Source organism: Stomoxys calcitrans, chromosome 3 (assembly GCF_963082655.1).
Source record: "Stomoxys calcitrans chromosome 3, idStoCalc2.1, whole genome shotgun sequence".
In the NCBI taxonomy this organism is placed as follows: Eukaryota; Metazoa; Arthropoda; class Insecta; order Diptera; family Muscidae; genus Stomoxys; species Stomoxys calcitrans.
In genome coordinates this window covers 58,739,755-58,758,821 of record NC_081554.1, presented here as the reverse complement: position 1 = coordinate 58,758,821, position 19,067 = coordinate 58,739,755, and the positions used below count along the sequence as shown (strand labels likewise).

Below are 19,067 nucleotides of genomic sequence, written 5' to 3'. Positions count from 1 at the left end.
GAAAACTTTTTACCCCAAATTTCTACGTATCTTCAGAATTTGTCTACAATTTATAAAGATGCTCAAGAATCTGAACAGCATCGCCAAGATGACAACAAGAACGCTTACGATTCTCACCGAAGACCTCAACCGAGTTTTGATGTTGGGACTACTGTTATGGTCAACACGCATGTCCTAAGTCAATCATCGAAAGGCCTAACTGCCAAGTTTATACCAAAAAGAGATGGCCCCTATGTTATAACCAAGAAAATTGGCTCTACATCCTACGAGATTGCTGCTCCAAACAACATAAATATGCCTTTGGGTACCTACCATGCATCAGCTTTAACTTTATTCAGAGATGACAACTGTAATGTGATGCCAAATCCTGTTCATCCAATACGCAAACGGGGAAGACCAAGAAAGTCCTAGGTGGTTGTCGTGCTCCCGAGCCGTCTTCGCACTCCAAAGGGGGAGAATGTAGCAGTTATATATTAATATTTTTACTTGTTCATTGTGTTTTTCTTTCATATTATTAAATGTTAACGTCTTTTAATTTACTTTAACACATACTTTTGCATTGCAGTGTGTTAGATTTATTTTGAGTCAAATTTCGTTGATCAAGAAGAATGTGATCTAATGCGCATGACTGTTCCCAGTTTTAAGAAAGAGAGAGAGATAGAGTGAGAAACTCATTGAGTGTTACTTTTGCAATGTAACGCAATGTAATAGAGTCTTTTTGTGCCTGTTGTTATTGTAATTTTTTACAGTCATTACATTCTCGCTTGTGAGACAATAATTTAATAGTAATGTTTCTCAGGAACAGTTTCTTTTACTCTTATTGAAATATGCTTAAGTAATATTGTTTATCTCAAACATGGTTTCCTATAAAAGGCACTGCAATGCTTAAGTCTGTCTTGATTTTTTTTTGGAAACATTCGTTGAGGTATGAACTAAGGCTTCATGGAAACGCATTAGCGTGGCCGGTTGTCTTTAATCGTACTTTGCCGACGGCAAACAGCACTTGGCGAAAGCGAAAGCAGTCACTTGTGTGAATGCCTGAGGCAGTAACGAATTTAATTCAACCGTAAAGTAATAATTTTTCATTTACACCAATAAATTTATAACGTTTTGCATAGAAATCTTGTTGCGGGTTTGATTTACTAAGGCTGATATTTTGGTAAACCTGTCTACGCAATAAAACCTCTATAATCTCTATTTATTTAATATTCGTATAAAATTGTGCGACAATTAATTCGATTAACTTTTACGAAAGTCTACAGCTGAAGGCTGAACAACTCACGAGCAGATGAAGAGTTGCCATCTCATTTACTCTCAGAAGTCGGCAAGTTCGGGGTTGCCACAAATGTTTTACAATTATATTGCAATCTCATGGCAGCCGTTTGTACATGCCGTATTGATCCGATGGAGTCCTTCATCGGTAAGGACTGCCGCCTCAGTGTACAACACATATACGGTAGGTGCAAAAGGATTCACTTTATAAGACGCAAGTGATGTTCATCTAATTAGCATATTACGAATTGTATGTGTATGGCCGGCCTAATAGAGATAAATCTTCTCTCTTTCTCTCTCTCCGACTCTCTATTTAACTGCAGGGAAATTAATTTATAGAAAAACGAAAAAAAAGGTAAATGAATGGGAAAATATCGTTAAAGAATGACTTCAGTGAGTACACTAGCATCAGTGAATTATCACCTACCCCAGTACGAGTTACTTCGATGAAAATTTGAGACATCATTAACGCCAGTGTTCACTTAAGATATAATCTATAATTGTACAATGGTTAATTCAGTTGCCGTTGGCTTTGTAACAGTCGGTTGAAGCCAGTGTTCACTTAAGATATAATCTATAATTGTACAATGGTTAATGCAGTTGCCGTTGGCTTTGTAACAGTCGGTTGAATACCACAGGTAAGACCTGATTTTCAGTTGTAGGATGCGAAACTTCCAGGGGTGCTTTGCACCGATCCTGCGAAATCTTTAGGGCACTTAAAGCACTGTAATTCAAGTGCCGGTATTGAAAAACTGCTCTATGGTTAAGTCACTCTCGAACTCCGGTTTCGGGGACGTAATCGTGACCGACGCAAAGAGATGCGTCAGATTGTTCAACGTTCAATTTATAGAGCATACCAAAAATGACAGAAAGAGGGGAGCCATTCGAAGTATACGTGGTCGTTGAGTCGATGAAGCATCATTTCTTTATTGCGTGGATGAAGTTACGAAAGTCACCCACAGCATCAAGTCTTCCAATGGTTTGGGACCCGACCAAATACCTAAACTAATGCTAAAACCTATCCAGATGTTTTAGCATTAGTTAAGGTATTTCGTATGTGAAATTTAAGGATAAAAAGTCGAAGCCCCATTATGCAAAGGCTCTATTCCTTACCTCCAGATTGCATATATTCAGTCCGTTGCTTTTTTTACATAGACTAAGATGAGGGAAATTTGATGATCTCTAAGACTCAATCTTCAGTCACATTGGGCACTACATGGCCAGTGGAAGTAAGCTGAAGGCTGATGTAAGTGTCGACTACGAAACGATTTTGAACACAAACTTTCCCAAAATAGGTAAGCTAAGTATTCTGTTCAGCTTTCGGAATAGTTGCAAAAACTTTAACAAAATATCATATCAAATATTTTTTAATAATTAAGTATAACAATCCATAGAATTTTTATTTCTAGTATAGCATAGCATAAATAATAAAAAATATAAACAAAATAAATAGTTAGTTACAAACTCGCTTTCAACATTATTGTGATATAAAATGTATCTTAAATCTCTGTCTTAACTGCTTGTAAAGCATAACACATGCTCGTTGAGTTAATCCATCGCCACGAGTTGTTCCAAAAATCATAGGTGCTACCATTTACCAGCACAGTGTGACATCCCACTGTACAAAAACAAATTGTAAAATTTTATATAAATGCATTAAGTGTCTCGAGTTAAAAAAAAATCTTACTTGTATCCAATATACGCTGAACGTCTAGTGGCGATATCATTTTTTCATAATGATGGGTACCCTTGGGAGCAATGTTCATAACATACTCTCCAATCAAAACACCTCCAATCCACATGGGCAAAGTTTTATTTAAGGTGGTAATGAAAATAGAACCTCCTGGCTAAAAAGGAATCAATAAATTGCTTTTATCACAATGTGTTATATTACCTTTAAACATTGTACACTTGCAGTTAGAAAACCAATTTTGTCGTCTACGTGTTCTAAGACCTCAGAAATGACCACAGCATCATAGAAATTTAAGTGATGGCTATCTTTGGCATGAAGCTCTATTGGCTCCAGTTTGTACTTTATGAGATCACATAGTTTGGGATTTCCTTCTTGTGATAAATGCTTTCGAGCAGCCTCAATAAGATCTTCACCTAGATCTAGGGCGGTTACAGAAGCTCCTAGTCTTGCCAATTGTTCCGTAAGTATGCCACCTCCACAGCCTATCTCCAAAATTGTTTGAGATCGTAAAACATTTGTTGTACCAATTAAGTTTGGCTTAATATTGCCATGGGAAACCAAGCCATCACGTATAAAAGGTACTCTATATAAATTAAAAAAAACCGGCCTTTGTAATTTCTTTCTATGCGTTACATTAACAACTACCTTAAAACATTTAAAGCATGCAACGCTTTCATGGGTCCATTTCTATCCCACCAATCAATGGCCAATTTTGAGTGATGCTGAACTTCTCGTTGAGTTTCTTCGTTAATATTAGCCGATTTTTTGTTCTCCTTTGCATTGCTCTCTGTTTGCACATAACGTTGCGAAGCTTGAAAGTTATTTGCTGTCCAACAAGCAATGGGTCTCCTGTATATATAATATATATAAATTAATGTATATAAGAAATCAATATATGAAATTTTTCACACCTTGTTTGCCTTAAAGCAAAAGGAAGTATTTTTATTAAGCTCGACATAGTTTTCTTCAGTTTCCTTTTCTCCCACAAATCAAAACAATTGAATAACAGCTGTTTTTGTATGTTTTCCACAAGGCCGTTTTTACACATTTACTTACCTAAACTCAGAGGCAAAACATTACCAAAATGTCATTCTGTGTCAGCCAGGGTTGACGGTTTTAATATATCAGTTATTATTTGCATTTTCTTTGTTGTTATCGTCTTTCTGGCATATTCTCTGCTCATGTACTCACAAGTATACTCGTATTCACACAAATTTCTTTGTGTGCGTTGGCAAAACGTCGATCAGCTTGATGACAAGATGGCGGATTGCACCATATGAGTTGTGGTTGTTATACAAATAAGACCACCTTAATTGAAAAGAGTCTGTCGGATTTCGCAACAATTTAAAAGGCATTTTTGCTGTGAATGAAGTCAGTACTAGGCTATAAAGAAAAACGAACCATTGAAACCTATAAAACATAAAAAATATGCTGGCAATGGTTTCAAGCGTAACCTTATTGATTTTTTTTTTCATTTCCCTCACTATATACCAGAGTGCTACTTTTCCGCCTATTTTTAGCCAACGTTTCGCCGACATTATTTTATATGGAGTTTGACAGCATTTCGCTCGAAAAGCTGAACAGGATACTCAGCTTAAGGGTTGCTACTCTATTCTGCTTTAGGAATAGTCGCGGAAATCTTTAGTTGTTTCGCGAGCGGAAATTGACAGTTATGTTTTGTTTATATTTTGATACCAAAAGAAGATTTTTTATCTGCAATTATGGTTTTATTATTTTTTTTCGCAAATAAATAAAAAACAAACCATTGAAACCAATAAAACTAAAATGATGCCGACAATGATGTTAACCGTTGCCACTAAATTTCTTTTTGCCATTTTCCTTACTATAAACAGAGTACTACAATTTGTTCACCTATTTTCCTCCAGCGTTTCGCCGAGGATTTTTTATATGGAGTTTGGCAGCATTCCGCCTGAAAAGCTGAACAGAATACTCAGCTTAAGCAGAGTACAACTTTTCCGCCTATTTTAAACCAACATTTTTTATATGGAGTTTGACAGCATTCCGCTCGAAAAGCTGAACAGAATACTCAGAAATCTTTGATTGTTTCGCGAACGGAATTTGACAAATGTTTTGTTTTTATTTTGATACCAAAAGACGTTTTTATCTGCACTTATGGTTTCATGATTTTTTTTTCGCAAATGAATAAAATAAAAAGAGAAAACGAACCATTGAATCCAATAAAACAAATATAATACTTTTATTAATTTTTTTACAAGGGAATGAATGAAATCTACAAGTCTTTTTGCTTCCAAATCTTGTATCTAAAAAAGTAACCACGAAAAAATTTTGCGAAAACCGAACCATTAATTAATACAAACTAAAGTTTAACTAATATCAGGACGTACAACAATCCTTTTTCAGCTCCATTGAACAGAAATGACATTTTAGCAACTAGTTTTTCTTCGAGCTGAATTCCCCCAAAGTTGGATATGACTACATAACCCCCCTTTTTTAATTAAAAGCACTGCCTTGGCAACTCTATTAAATGCACGTGTATCGTGTATAGTGTAGCAAGCAGATTTTGTTTTGAGTTACTTTACTTTTGTGGATCAGAAATAGAAAAATTAAGATAAAATGAAGGTTTTGGCTAAAAACCCCTTAAAACCCAAGTCTCTGGACAACATTGAGAAAAAGAAAAAGTTGGTAAAACCCCTGGGTAAAGCCAAGAAAGTTAAAAAGCAAGATGCTATCAAAAAGACTAACATCTTGGAGGAGGCAAAAAAGCCGCATAAAAAATTAGACAAGAAAATGTCAAAGGAGTCCAAAAACACTGAACAGAAAACCAAAAACAAAGAAAAGAAGAAATCCAAATCGCACAAGGAAGACTTGGAGGGCTTGAAAGATATTGATCCCGAGTTCTATGATTTTTTAAAGAAAAATGACAAGCAACTGCTGGAATTCAACATGTTGGATAGCGATGATGATGATGATGGAGATGATAAAGTGAGTGAGGTAAAGGAAAAAACTAAAGCCAAAACGAAAAAGAAGTCTTTAGAGTCGGATGACGAAGAAGATTTCTCAGACGAGGAAGATATAGAAGATGATGATGACAATGGTAAATACCACAAACCCAATGCCGATTTGGAAGTAGCCAGTGATGAAAGTGATTTTGAGGATGAAGATGAGCCCGAAATGGCTCCCGATGGCACACAAAAAGTTACCCTGAACCTATTGCGCCAATGGCAGCTGCAATTGGAAAAAGCTCAAGTGCCCATTGACATCATTCGTAAAGTGACACAGGCTTTTAGTTCAGCCTTAGCTAGCATTACACCTGACTGTGAGCAAGCACAGCTGGCCTATAAGGTTGTTGGCTCGGCAGCCTTTAATAGTATCATACAATTGTGTGTTTTGCACCTGCAGCCAGCCATATTGAAATTTTTGGGCGTTAAAGAGAAGTCTGCCATGCCGTTGCATAAAACCAAGAAATGGAATAAAGTTCGTGGTTGTTTGCGTTACTATTTGACCGACTTGATACGTTTGGTCGAACAGGTTTCCAGTCCACATATTCTGTCAGTTCTGCTGAAACATTTGCATCAAATGGCCAATATGGTTGCTCCCTTCTCCACGCTTGGCAAGACCATATTAAAGCGATTGATAGTGTTATGGTCCACGGGAGATGAAACCATAAGGGTAGTGGCATTTTTATGCATTTTAAAGATTACTCGCAATCAGCAGGTAGGTTTGAGGTAATATAAACTTGTACAAATTTCTGATACTAATTCGGATTTCCTTTTGCAGTTTACCATGTTAAATCATGTTCTCAAGGCTATGTATCTTTCCTATGTACGCAATTCCAAGTTTGTCTCTCCCAACACTTTGCCCTCGATCAACTTTATGCGCCGTTCTTTGGTGGAAATGTTCGCCTTGGACTTGAATGCCACCTATCAACATGCTTTCTTGTATATACGTCAATTGGCTATACATCTACGGAATGCTGTTATTCTTAAGAAGAAGGATAGTTTCCAAGCCGTCTATAATTGGCAATATGTCAACTCGTTACGCCTTTGGTGTGATTTGTTGGGTCTTACAGCGGACAAGCCACAATTGCAACCGCTGGTTTATCCTTTGGTCACCATTGCCATGGGAGTCATACGTTTAATACCCACAGCTCAATATTTCCCCCTAAGATTTCATTGTCTGCAATCTTTGATAGATTTGGGAAAGAGCACAAATACTTTCATACCTGTACTGCCCTTGATACTTGAGGTTTTGCGCAGCAACACCTTTAACAAAAAGCACTCGACAGTGTCAATGAAACCCATGCAATTCACCTGTGTATTGCGTCTAAACAAAGCCCAGCTAGGTGAAAATGGCTTCAGAGATGAGGTTATTGAACAAGTGTGTGGTTTAACTTTGGAAATAATGGCCCATGAATCAAATTCATTGGCGTTTTGTGACTTGGCTGTACACACCGTCACAGCTTTGAAGGCCTATCTAAAGGAATGTCGCAACGCCAATTATTCGCGTAAAATAAAGCAGTTGCTTGATAAAATAGCAGAGAATTCCAAATTCATTGAACAAGAAAGGCGCAAGATTACCTTCGGCCTCAAGGACGTTGAACAAATACGAGCTTGGGAAGCTAAAGTGCGCAACAAGGGCACCCCCTTGGATATCTACTATAACGCGTGGGTTAAGACACACGAAACTAAAAAGAGACGTCAGGCGGCACAGGCCGATCGTGTTAACGATGATTACGATTTGCCCAGCATTAAAAAGCCCGCCAAGAAGGCTGTGTCCATTAAAAATGAAAATGGCGAAGTTGAACTATTTCCCTCCGACTCCGAAGATGAAGTTGTTTCCAAATTGCCTGGAGCTAGCGAAAGCGAGGAAGACATGGACATGGAAGATAAACCTAAAAGGGTTCCCAAAAAGGACAAGAAAAAGAAGAAGGATAAATTGTCAACAGCAGCAGCAAAGGAAAGGGAGTTTGAAGTGCCCCTGGAAGAACCTGAAGATGAAGATTTGGATATTGTTAAAGATTTGGATATGGACGATTGGTAGAATAAGAATTTTTCATTTGATTTTTAATATTAGCAATTAAGTAACAAAAAAAACGAGAAAAATATATATTCAATATATGAATGTTTTGAATTCTTTTGTTGATGTACTAGCATACGTTGAATAATATAGAATATTGCGGTTAAGTTGGAGGTAAGCATATTTCTGAAATTGTTGCAATCGTTTTTTCTATTTTCCCTTTCTTCCTTCTCAGCTTACCGTTCTGCACCACCTTTGCAATACATGGTTAAACATAATAAAAATGATTTTGTAAAACTTAGCATTACATTAAACAACAAATTCTTTATTGTACTACTTATAGCTACACATATTCATCCTTTCCATATTTTAGAGCACAGAAAACTTAGTATTTCTTCTCTGGATCTTTGCTTGGTATAATCTCATACTCCTTGTACTTGGGAAATGTGCCAACTGTTTCCTGTGGTGTAATAAGTTTCCCAGCGGCATCTTTTTTGCCATATTTATCATCCAATTCAGCAGCGTTCTTTTTCTTCATATCCATAATTTGTAGATTTCGAACAAGTTCTTCTTTCGTTGGAGGTTCTTCGCGGCGTCCCCTTAACCAAGCCTCCCATTCGGCGGTTAATTCCTGATCAAATGCCTCCTTGTCGGCCGGCTCAAACCATCTCGATGCCTTACGCTTACCAATTGATGGATTGGGTGGTATCTCATAGTATTTATTTCCAAAGTAGTCCTCGCCCACATAATTGCCACGTATTTGACGCGGTCGAAGAGATTTGAAAAGATTTTGAAATATAATCTTAAAAATATCCCTTGTTGGTGGTTTGGCCATTTTTAAGAGGACAATCTTTTAATAACTATGCAATCCAATTTTTCTTATAAATAATTTTTTTGGTTATGTTTTTGTTATGACATGTATCAGCTGATCAAATATGAGTTGCAGCTTTTATACCAATAAGCACAAAATCTAAACAAAAGGTCTGTTCGCTTACTTTTCCAGTAAAATTTGGCAGGAGAGTAAGAACAGAATTTACCGTCTTATGCTATTTATTTGAATTACACAGCTGCTTTTCACAAAACAGTTCTTGGATGCCGCAAATACCCCTCCAGTAGAAATTTGCAAGCTCTCAATTACCAAACTCTCAAAATTCTGCTTGCTCTCGCGCACTCTCCCGCTCTGTTATACTGGCAAATGACTTTTATTTTAGTGCTATATAGTGAAGTGCAATGAAATGTGCATGAAAATTACATCTGTCCAGGACAACGAAGTTCTCAATTTTGACAAACATTTTCAATTACATCTGAATACAAAAGTGAGATGTCACAAGACATCTACATGCCGTGTAATATCGCCTTAATTCTCGATAGCAGTTACTCTTGTTCTTGAACATGGTACAATTAGGAGGTAGTGTCATTAATACAACAACAAAAAACTACCCCTAACGAAACTACCTTGAGCGGCAAATGCCGTAAATTGTAATGTCAAAGTGGTCTTAGAAAATTTGTCTTACAACTTATCTTCTTCAAATGAATTTTATATTTGTATTTCATCTTTATAACACAGTTTTGTTGCTTATGTGTGGAATATCGGATCAAATGGAATATCTTTTGAAGATTTTAGAAAAAAATCACAGTTGTGTTATCAAGGCTTTGACATATAGATTTGCTGCAAAATCAAAACACAAATAAAAAAAGTACTCAGCTGTTCGCATGACCAAGTACGCAAGATATATTAATTTACTGGTAGTGGCAGTTGCGCAACAACAAAGTCTTGAGTGCACTATTTGTCAAAATCAGTGATTAGTACAACTGTGATTTTGAGTACATCACTAGTTCGCACCATTTTCCACTGCTTGGATATGTATCGTTCTTAACAATAATACACAGCCACACAATCAAAACTCGTTGACAGATAGTGTATTTCGCGAAAAAAAATTGTACTCAGCTGCTTACGGTACTCTACCTGTTAATAATGTCATGAAAGTACGTTTACACTGCTCATTAATTCCGGATTTAAGGCTCTCGTCATCTGATTTTATAAAGGGAAATCAGATCATCGAACCTTTAAATCCGGATTTAAAGAGCAGTGTAAACAGAGTTTAAACGGGGTTTCACACTGCTCATTTAATCCGGATTTATGCCCTTGTCAGCTTATTTTTTAAAGGAAACAGAGGCGGTTGAGCCTTTAAAGAAGTTTTAAATTAGCCGGTGAAACAATTAAATCTGGTCTCATTTGTTCAACAGCCACAAACCGTATGGTGCAATCCGACATGTTGTCAACCAACTGATCGACATTTTGCCAACACAAACCAAGAAATTTGTGTACGTGTGTGTATATGAGTGCGTACATGAGCAAAGAATATGCGAGAAAGAAGATAACAACAAAGTGAATGCAAGCAAAAATCTGACATCTTAATGCCGTTAAACCAGGCTGGTAACAGCAGTTCGCGTGAGACCACCTTTTTAAATCCGCCTTGAGTGAAACAAAATGCGTTGAACTCTGTTTTGAGCGCTGCATTGAAAAAATGCAACTCTTCAAACAAATGCCAAAAAAGTAACGCGCATAAGTTTAACAATTTTTAACTTTCTTACCAAAAAACAACGTCACCTATGTCATTTTCCTCGTTTCCATTTTATGCGTTCCGATCAAAGATGGGCACACTAACACAGTTTAAAATACTAAACTGTGTTTGTGTGAGGGGCAGTAAAATCCGAACAATCAAGTAAATGAAGATGCTGTGTAAAAAACGACAATGCGTCAGCCGAATGAAATCACACGAATCTGTTTACACTTTACGTGTGCACTGTTTGTTTTTTCTAAACCCTAGGGCATAGGAATTGATGTACGGCTGTGTGTTGTTGCCCATCTGTGGTTTTGACAGTTGTCCGGGTGAAAAGTCCAAGTCAATACTTGGCGTCTGATCCATTTGCAAAGGTTCTTTTTCGACAGGCATTGACGTAATCATATCCAACTTTTAAACTGGTATTTTCGTAACCGGCAAACCAGTAACTGGTACTGGGGTATCAATCCTTTGTTGAATTTTCGTTGTCGTGTAAACACGGCTGAACTTCTGTTGCGGGACAGAAAAAGAAAATAAATCCGTATTAATTTAAAAAAGGGATCATTTTAGATCCTTTTTTATAGGTTGCAATTTGGAAAAAAGTTGTTTAAATATTAATACAATGATTGTACAATAATACTTCGTGAAGCGGAGGTTGGCTAAGCCATCAAAAATATGGTGACTGCTACACGCGTTTCAGATCACAGTTGGTAGTGTTAAGTGCTAAAAGCAAGAAGCTGGAATGGAAGAAAAAAAGTGAACAATTGAAACACGTCCCCGCAAACGAACGAACATACAATCAGCAACCATGCTGCAAAAAAACGCAAGAAAAAGACAACTTAACCAAAATCTAATAAAATCTGCTAATTACAAATTAATTATCCTATAATAAAAAAATAAGGAAATTTATGTGAGAGTGAGTGAGTGAGTGAGAGTGAAAACGACATAAGATTGTGTGGAACAGGAGGAAGAGAGGGAGCAGAGGATACATAGCTGAAGGAGAGAATTAAGTAGGACGGGAAGAAACAAAACGAAGGAAAGATAGAGTAATAAAGAAGAAGCATAGTGTATTGAAAATAAAACGAAAGAGTGGAAGCTCGAAAGCAAGAAAAAAAAACAAACAAAACAAACAAGTAAATAAATAGCTCCTACATGCATGTTATTGGACATAATTCACAAATCAAAGTTTTCCGGTAAACGTGTAAATCTCTTCCAAGGATAGTTTGAACAATCATTAAACAGAAGTAAGTGCGTGCCTGTGTGGCTTTTGTTTATTGTGGCTGGTGGGCATCCTTTACCAGCATTTACAAATACATTTTAATGTTTACTTTTGTTTATCCCATAGTGTTCACTTCACCATTACATTACTCCACAATGAGACCCCAGCCCCCCGGGGCTGGACAAACATTAGACGCTAATGCCGAAGAACTACGCAATATTGAATGGTATTGGGGTAAAATGACACGTGAGGAAGTTAAAAACATTTTGGCCGGAAAACCGGATGGTAGTTTTTTAGTCCGCGATGCCCTCTCCAAGGAGGGTGAATACACATTAACCCTAATCAAGGATGGCACAGAGAAATTGATAAAAATTTGCCACCTGAATGGCAAATATGGTTTTGTTGATTGCAAATTCAACTCCGTGGTTGAGCTGATCAATTATTACAAAGTCAATTCCCTAAAGTTGTACAATAAGACATTGGACATTACGCTTAGTAATCCCATTATTAGGCCCATTGATGACGAGGAGCTACAGCCCAATGCCGACCTGCGCAAATTGGCCGATCAATTCTTGGCCCTGCACCACCGGTTAAATAAGCAACAGCTGAGTTTGGACCAAAAGCTGAAAAGTTTCAAATCCATCGAAACCGAATTGAATGATAAGAAACTGCACCAGGAGGTTTTTCAGCGGGCCGAGAAAATGTTCCAAAGTCAAATAAAAATATTGGAAAATTTCATTAATAACCAACCGCCGGCCGGTTTGGGCTCGAATATGAATTGTTCCAATACCTCGTCAACAATACCAACGAACAATACCACCCGCCAACAAGAACAAGAACAGTTGCAACAAAACGCTGCCCTTATGAAGGCTCGCCTCAGTGATCTCTGCAGTGAAATGAACAAACTGAATCGTTATGTTGAGTCCAAAAAGGAGGAGTATAAAGGACTAGAGCGACAAATCAATGCAGCCAAGCCCGAACTGCAAGCCATTAATTTGAGAAAAGAGAAATTTCTAGAGTAAGTACACAATACCTTTAGATTTTATTTTTGTTACTTAAAGCTAGAAACCAGAATTACTAGCAAATTCTGTTAAAATATTGGCTAGTTCCATTTGGAAGGCACTAGACCTTCTTATCCAACATTGGTTTTGGTTTCCTTCTTTTTGTCCAGACTTTTCGAGTCAATGACTAAACCATGGCGTAGCTTTTGCGCTTTTCATTCATTGCATTCGCCAAAACTCTGTGACTATTGAGTTTCACTAGGTCAGCGAAAATTTTGTCTTGATACATGAGGAAATGTGTTTTTTTTTATATACATAAGTACATAATAACTTTAAACGACATAGTGATATATGTACGTAGTTTGCTTTAAAAAACTGGGATAGCTGATGTGGGTTTTTATGGCATATAACAATTGTTAATTATTGGTATTCTGAACTATATATGCGTGTTGTAATGTTCAAATATCATCTAAAGACTTTTCAAAAAATTTTCTTTAAAGACTAATTTTTTAAACAATTCTTTCAACGATACAATTTCAAAAAAAAAAAAACATTTCTCTTAAGACAAAATGTACAAGAAATTTTCTATAAAGTCGAAATTTACAAAATAATTTCTTTAAGACAAAATGTCTAAGAATCCATTTCTTTCAAGGATAAAGTCTCTAAAAAAATTCCTATAAAGACAAAATAGGTCTGGTCGCGTAATTTTCCAATAAAAATTTGCCTGTTAAAATTTGCAGGAGAGTAAGAACAGCCTTTACTCCCTTTTGCTTTTTTTTTAATTTTGAATTAAACAGCTTAATTTCCTAAAACAGCTCTTCGATGCTGCAAATTTTTGGTGGGGGAAAAAACCTCAAGTAAAAATTTGCAAGCTCTCAATTAGCAAACACTCCCGGCACAAGATAGCTGTGAGCACCACACAGGCTAGAACATTGAGGTCCGATCTGTGTGCTGTTTATTGGTGTCACAAGAAGCTTATCTGGGCGAGCGCCCGGTAGCGTCCTAATGTTGCGGATAGTGGAATGCTGGAATACAGAGTAGCTGCAACGGCAGTCGCGGACAACGAGCTGAGAGTCTCAGTGAGAGGCCGGGCGGCACCGGCTCTTGTACAAACACTGAGTACCTATGATGCTCGATATGACAAGGCCATTCATTGGCGCCTTTAAATAACCTGCTGCGATCGGTCCTTTGGACCGGAATGAGCTTGCTCATACAGGAGTTTTACGAGGATCGCCATATTTACATGAAGATGTCACTACAACAACAACCAAACACTCGCGGGATAATTGTGAGCACCACACACTTGAGGTCCAATCTTTGTGGTGTTCATTGCTGTCACGAGAAGCTTAGCTGCGAGCTACCGGACAGGTACATAGGTTGCGGATAGTGGAATGCTCCATACGGAGTAGCTGCAAGGTCAGTCGCGGACAATCAGCGATATCGAGCGAAAAGTCTCAGTGAGATGCCGGGCGGCGCAGGCTCTTGCACACTTACTGAATGTCTATAATGCTCGATATGACAAATGACAAGGCGAATCTTTATATAGCGAATGGCCACCTTGTTCCCGTGGCGATCGATCCAATCCTTTTCTTTTGGACCCAAACGAACTTGCTCATACAGAAGTTTGACGAGGATCGTCACCTCCACATGAACAACCAAACGCTCAAAATTGTGCTCGCTCTCACGCAGTCTCTCTCTGGCAAATATAGAACGCGAACGACTTCCAGCGACAATTTTTGCGAATTTTCCACATTTTTGAGCATGTCGAAGAAATTTTCACGAAAGTAGAGCGTCCCGATAGTCGAGTTGTTAGTATACCGGATTGTTTCGATGGAGTCCTTCATCGGCAAGGGATGCCGTACCAGTGTACAACACTAGCAACCAGTCTGTCAATACTGTAGGCTTAAATTGCCTAAGCGAATCTGTTTTAAAGGCCGCCACTCTAAAAAAAACCAAAGAAATATGTCAAGGGGGGAATTTCATAAAGGTTAAATTTTGAATAAATTTTCTTTTGACCCATTAAAGTCTGACCTTCGATTCCCTTGTCCGATTTTGATGAAATTTCATAAATTCAATTTAGAGCATTTAGGTGATGTATACATATTTTAAACAAACTTAGCTTTACTTTTTCAAGACCTGCAATAACTGATTTGAAAAAAGCCCAGTGATACAAGTCACTCTCTTCATATTCTTAAATTCTTTACCCCATCAAATAATACAAGATTTTCAAGAAAATTTATCAACATCTAAATTTCGCTAAGAAAACTTTGCTGTATCTCCCAAACTATACGTCCAAAAAAATCGAAATTTCATCGGAAATCCATCCTAAACCTAAAAATCGCCAAGAAAACTTTAAATTGAATGTATCACCTAAACTATGCGTCCTAGAAAGAAATTTAGGAGGCAAAAAATTTTAAATTTCATTTGAACTTGATTAAAAACTGTAATTTCACCAAGAAATCCTTAAAAGCGCCCGCAATATCAAGAAATTCTACCAATAAATATTCCTTGACAGAGTATAATTGTCGAAACCGTTAGATGTGACGAAGACTTTAAGAAAATCGATTAGGTCATTGTTAAGGCTATATGGGCATGCAAAAACAAAAAATAAATTGATTTTTTTACATAATAAAGCTATGAGCCCATCACTTATTGCAAAATACTGCATCCTCTCCCTTATTGCTTTAAACCGTCCACCAATTATTTCGTTCATAGAGAACATAGTATAGCCACACAACTAGCTACTTTGGCTGAGCAGAATCGTTAACTGGTAACATTATATATTTCACTTCTATGTTTAAGTACAAATAAGTGACACACCCACCTCCCCCTTACATTTTCCATACGACCTGTACTGTAATTACACGATTTTATATTTTGTTATGCATGCTCGCAATAGATATACAAACAACAACAGAGCCTTAACCAATTGGCTTACCTGTAGAACCATGTACATCACACCCCCACAGCACTCTCGCCGAAATAGTGAAACTTTCTCTCGCACATCTACCACTTGCTTCCCTGTCTCTCTTATTCATCTCATGCTCTCACAATATGACATTATATTCATACAAATAACGAATGCTTAATAAAAAGCAACAAAAATTTGCCGTGATGCTTCTTCTTCTTTTTTTTTTTTGATAATTAATTCTTTGAATTCCTCATTTTCAGCGCTTTTCTGTAAGAATAATAAAATTTTATATATTTTCTGTACATCTTTCGATTGAAATTTCTTTAAAATCCATTTAGCCGTTTGGCCGTAAAATGCATCTCAAACTCTCCTTTAGGAACCCGCTCTGCTGTGCCTTCTACAATACACAGAATTTAAATTTATTAATAATTAAAATCTAAACTGCTAGGTCTCATGGGTGTTTCTTGACTACAAATATATTCCACATTATTGGCATACACAACTTTCCAACAGCTTTCGGTTGCATGCAGTGCATATTCCAAAAATTTAAGATTGTGAAGCCGCACAGGCACTTAACCCAAAATGTTGTTTTTTCTTTTCAATTAATTGTTTGTTGGATTCGAACTCTTCTTTTTATATTTATGCCCCATATTGTTATTATCGGGCTATTTATCCGTTTGGTGGGAATAGAATGCACTGCAAGCTTTAGAAACTTGTTGCCTTCTGAGGTAAAACTCTCTGAAAGTTGAACCCATATTCTCGCACATACCAGTCACCTCTCGCACTCTCACCACTAATACACCCACCTCTGGCTTTGCATTCACACAAATGAAGGATGCTTAAGTAAAAAGCAACAACAATTTGCTGCGTTTCTGCTTCTTCTAATTTAATTGAAAATTAATTCCTCATTTTCATGGATTTCGTTTTCGAAAAATTAATTTTCATGTATATTCTGCACATCTCTGGAAAAATATCTCACGATTGATGCCAATTTCATTAAAATCCATTTAGCTGTTTGACCGTTATATGTACCACAGCCTACTTATAAAACCAACCTAATGCATATGAACTGTAGTTATAAAATTATTTGTATTGTTGTGCAGCCTCGTAAAACATATATGAACAACAACAACGAAAATGTAAATGCCTTGCACGCAAAAGCCGAACTCTAAGAAATTAGCTGACCTTCATGCCAAGTAGGGCCACGCACAGAACACCCCCACATCACCCTCACCTAAAGAGTAACAGTTTCTCTCGCACCATTTGTTTCTCTTACTCTCACCATTAACACTCCCACCCATGGCTTTGCATTCACACACATAACAAATGCAATAGAAAAAACCAACAAAGTTTGCTGTATTAATGCTTCTTCTTTCTTTATTGAAAATTAATTCCTCTTTTTTATGGCTTTTTTTTAAGGAGAATTATTTTTCATATATAAAGGGTGATTTTTTTGAGGTTAGGATTTTCATGCATTAGTATTTGACAGATCACGTGGGATTTCAGACATGGTGTCAAAGAGAAAGATGCTCAGTATGCTTTGACATTTCATCATGAATAGACTTACTAAAGAGCAACGCTTGCAAATCATTGAATTTTATTACCAAAATCAGTGTTCGGTTCGAAATGTGTTCAAATTTTGACAAATTTTGTTCAGCGATGAGGCTCATTTCTGGTTGAATGGCTACGTAAATAAGCAAAATTGCCGCATTTGGAGTGAAGAGCAACCAGAAGCCGTTCAAGAACTGCCCATGCATCCCGAAAAATGCACTGTTTGGTGTGGTTTGTACGCTGTTGGAATCATTGGACCGTATTTTTCAAAGATGCTGTTGGACGCAACGTTACGGTGAATGAACACATTTCGAACCGAACACTGATTTTGGTAATAAAATTCAATGATTTGCAAGCGTTGCTCGTTAGTAAGTCTATTCATGATGAAATGTCAAAGCATACTGAGCATCTTTCTCTTTGACACCATGTCTGAAATCCCACGTGATCTGTCAAATACTAATGCATGAAAATCCTAACCTCAAAAAAAATCACCCTTTATTTGTCGCTTCTCTGAAAAAATATATTTCGATTGATGCCAAATTCATTAAAATCTATTCAGCCGTTTGGCCGTAATATGTACCGCAAATCGGCTTTAGGTTATGTCTTACGAAAATAACATACACCTGTATGTTATTTTCGCATGATATAACCTTGAAATGTGAGCAAATCTGATTTTTATGCGTAAAATTGTTAAAGTTGTGAGAAAGGTGGCAAAAAATCCTGAACTTGTGAAAAATTAATTTAGTTTTGCTTTCATGCGACTGACAACAAAAACAGCCGATTTCTTTATATTTTTATCAGAAGGAATAGAGCATGCTTTTAATCAAAAAAATTACATTTGCTAAGATCGGTGTGCTGTAAGGAAGCTTTTCTATGTTCTATGCAGAAACCAGAATGGATGAAGAAGCTCCAACAAAGAAGTCTTTTGAAGGCAATCGCCCATAGGACCGGAAGACCAAAAGCCCGATGGAAAGATCAAATGGTGGGAGACAACTCGAATCTCGATGTCAGGGATTTTAGAATGAGCGAAAAGGATCGAGGCGCTTGAAACGCCATTCTACGTTCAGCTAGTAGAACAAATGTACTGTCATAGCCAATTAAAGAAAGAAGAAATCCAGAAACCAGGTTGTTATGTGTAAAAATGACTAATTTTAATGGGCATTGAGATTTGAAATTTGTTTCTTGTAAATATTTAGGAGGAATTCTTTCTCATGTCGATTTTTTTTGTCAGGGCTTAAAGAATGGTAATTGGAGATATCAACAAATTCTTAGTTTTCTTAATCTTTTCTAATTGCTTCTTCCCATTTGGGCAACAACAAAATTCAAAGATGTTCTTAGTCTCTTATGAGTATTAAAGTGAATCACTCGGGCATTAGCAATAATTTCGAAAATTGATATCAGCTTAACAATCGCTTTGTCACCTATAATGAAATACACTGACGTAGATTCTGACACTGGTTATACAAATGTTGTGTAATTTAGCTGATTTAAATGATATTTTATGTTAAAAAAAAGAATTTTTAATTTGTAATTTAAAAAATAATTTCAAATATAAGATGGAAAACAAAATATGGTTAAAACTATAAGATGTGGAGCACAATTGCAACTTGCAGATTTGCCCATAAACATTCCCTTTAAGGAACAGTGGGGATACTTCTTCCATAGCAATGAGTAGTGCAAATTATCTCATGAACATTTCATTAAGGAAAAGGGACAAACTTCTCACATATGAATAAACACCGCTAAAAATGTTTTCTGATGTCATCGCCAGGATTCGCAACCAGGCGTTTAGTGTCAGAGGCGAACATGCTAATATTTGCGCTACGGTGGCCTCCCATATAAATGAGTGCTTAACGAT

General features: G+C 36.9%; 4 protein-coding genes across 4 annotated transcripts in view; 2 read left to right on the top strand and 2 right to left on the bottom strand.

The window, feature by feature from the left end:
- Window positions 1–2,646: 2,646 nt before the first annotated feature.
- LOC106081742 (ubiquinone biosynthesis O-methyltransferase, mitochondrial) lies at window positions 2,647–3,980 on the bottom strand. Its single transcript, XM_013243921.2, has 5 exons — window positions 3,877–3,980; window positions 3,611–3,814; window positions 3,167–3,548; window positions 2,960–3,119; window positions 2,647–2,890 (listed from the first exon to the last, which is right to left on the bottom strand). The coding sequence occupies exons 1-5, from the start codon at window positions 3,921–3,923 to the stop codon at window positions 2,772–2,774; spliced, it is 912 nt and encodes a 303-aa protein (XP_013099375.1). The 5' UTR covers window positions 3,924–3,980; the 3' UTR covers window positions 2,647–2,771.
- Window positions 3,981–5,342: 1,362 nt separating this feature from the next.
- LOC106081740 (nucleolar complex protein 2 homolog) lies at window positions 5,343–8,093 on the top strand. The gene is made up of 2 exons (XM_059365344.1): window positions 5,343–6,661; window positions 6,725–8,093. The coding sequence occupies exons 1-2, from the start codon at window positions 5,561–5,563 to the stop codon at window positions 7,985–7,987; spliced, it is 2,364 nt and encodes a 787-aa protein (XP_059221327.1). The 5' UTR covers window positions 5,343–5,560; the 3' UTR covers window positions 7,988–8,093.
- A 168-nt stretch (window positions 8,094–8,261) lies between these two features.
- Window positions 8,262–8,877, bottom strand: LOC106081746 (NADH dehydrogenase [ubiquinone] 1 alpha subcomplex assembly factor 2). The gene has a single exon (XM_013243925.2). The coding sequence runs from the start codon at window positions 8,796–8,798 to the stop codon at window positions 8,349–8,351; it is 450 nt and encodes a 149-aa protein (XP_013099379.1). The 5' UTR covers window positions 8,799–8,877; the 3' UTR covers window positions 8,262–8,348.
- Window positions 8,878–11,017: 2,140 nt separating this feature from the next.
- Window positions 11,018–19,067, top strand: part of LOC106081749 (phosphatidylinositol 3-kinase regulatory subunit gamma) — a 63,413-nt gene continuing 55,363 nt past the window's right edge. The window contains exons 1-2 of the mRNA XM_013243934.2: window positions 11,018–11,771; window positions 11,873–12,764. Coding sequence (XP_013099388.1) covers window position 11,771; window positions 11,873–12,764 — 893 coding nt within the window. The 5' untranslated portion in view covers window positions 11,018–11,770. The remainder of the gene's footprint in view (window positions 11,772–11,872; window positions 12,765–19,067) is intronic.

What these genes read in the sequence shown, in the direction of transcription:
- LOC106081746 (XM_013243925.2), bottom strand. Translation starts at nt 8,798, where the DNA reads ATGGCCAAACCACCAACAAGGGATATTTTTAAGATTATATTTCAAAAT.
- LOC106081742 (XM_013243921.2), bottom strand. Translation starts at nt 3,923, where the DNA reads ATGTCGAGCTTAATAAAAATACTTCCTTTTGCTTTAAGGCAAACAAG. An exon ending in TTTGCTTTAAGGCAAACAAG is followed by an intron (nt 3,815 to 3,876) that starts GTGTGAAAAATT and finishes TTATATATACAG; the next exon opens with GAGACCCATTGCTTGTTGGA. An exon ending in CAAGTGTACAATGTTTAAAG is followed by an intron (nt 3,120 to 3,166) that starts GTAATATAACAC and finishes ATTCCTTTTTAG; the next exon opens with CCAGGAGGTTCTATTTTCAT.
- LOC106081740 (XM_059365344.1), top strand. Translation starts at nt 5,561, where the DNA reads ATGAAGGTTTTGGCTAAAAACCCCTTAAAACCCAAGTCTCTGGACAAC. An exon ending in AGATTACTCGCAATCAGCAG is followed by an intron (nt 6,662 to 6,724) that starts GTAGGTTTGAGG and finishes TTCCTTTTGCAG; the next exon opens with TTTACCATGTTAAATCATGT.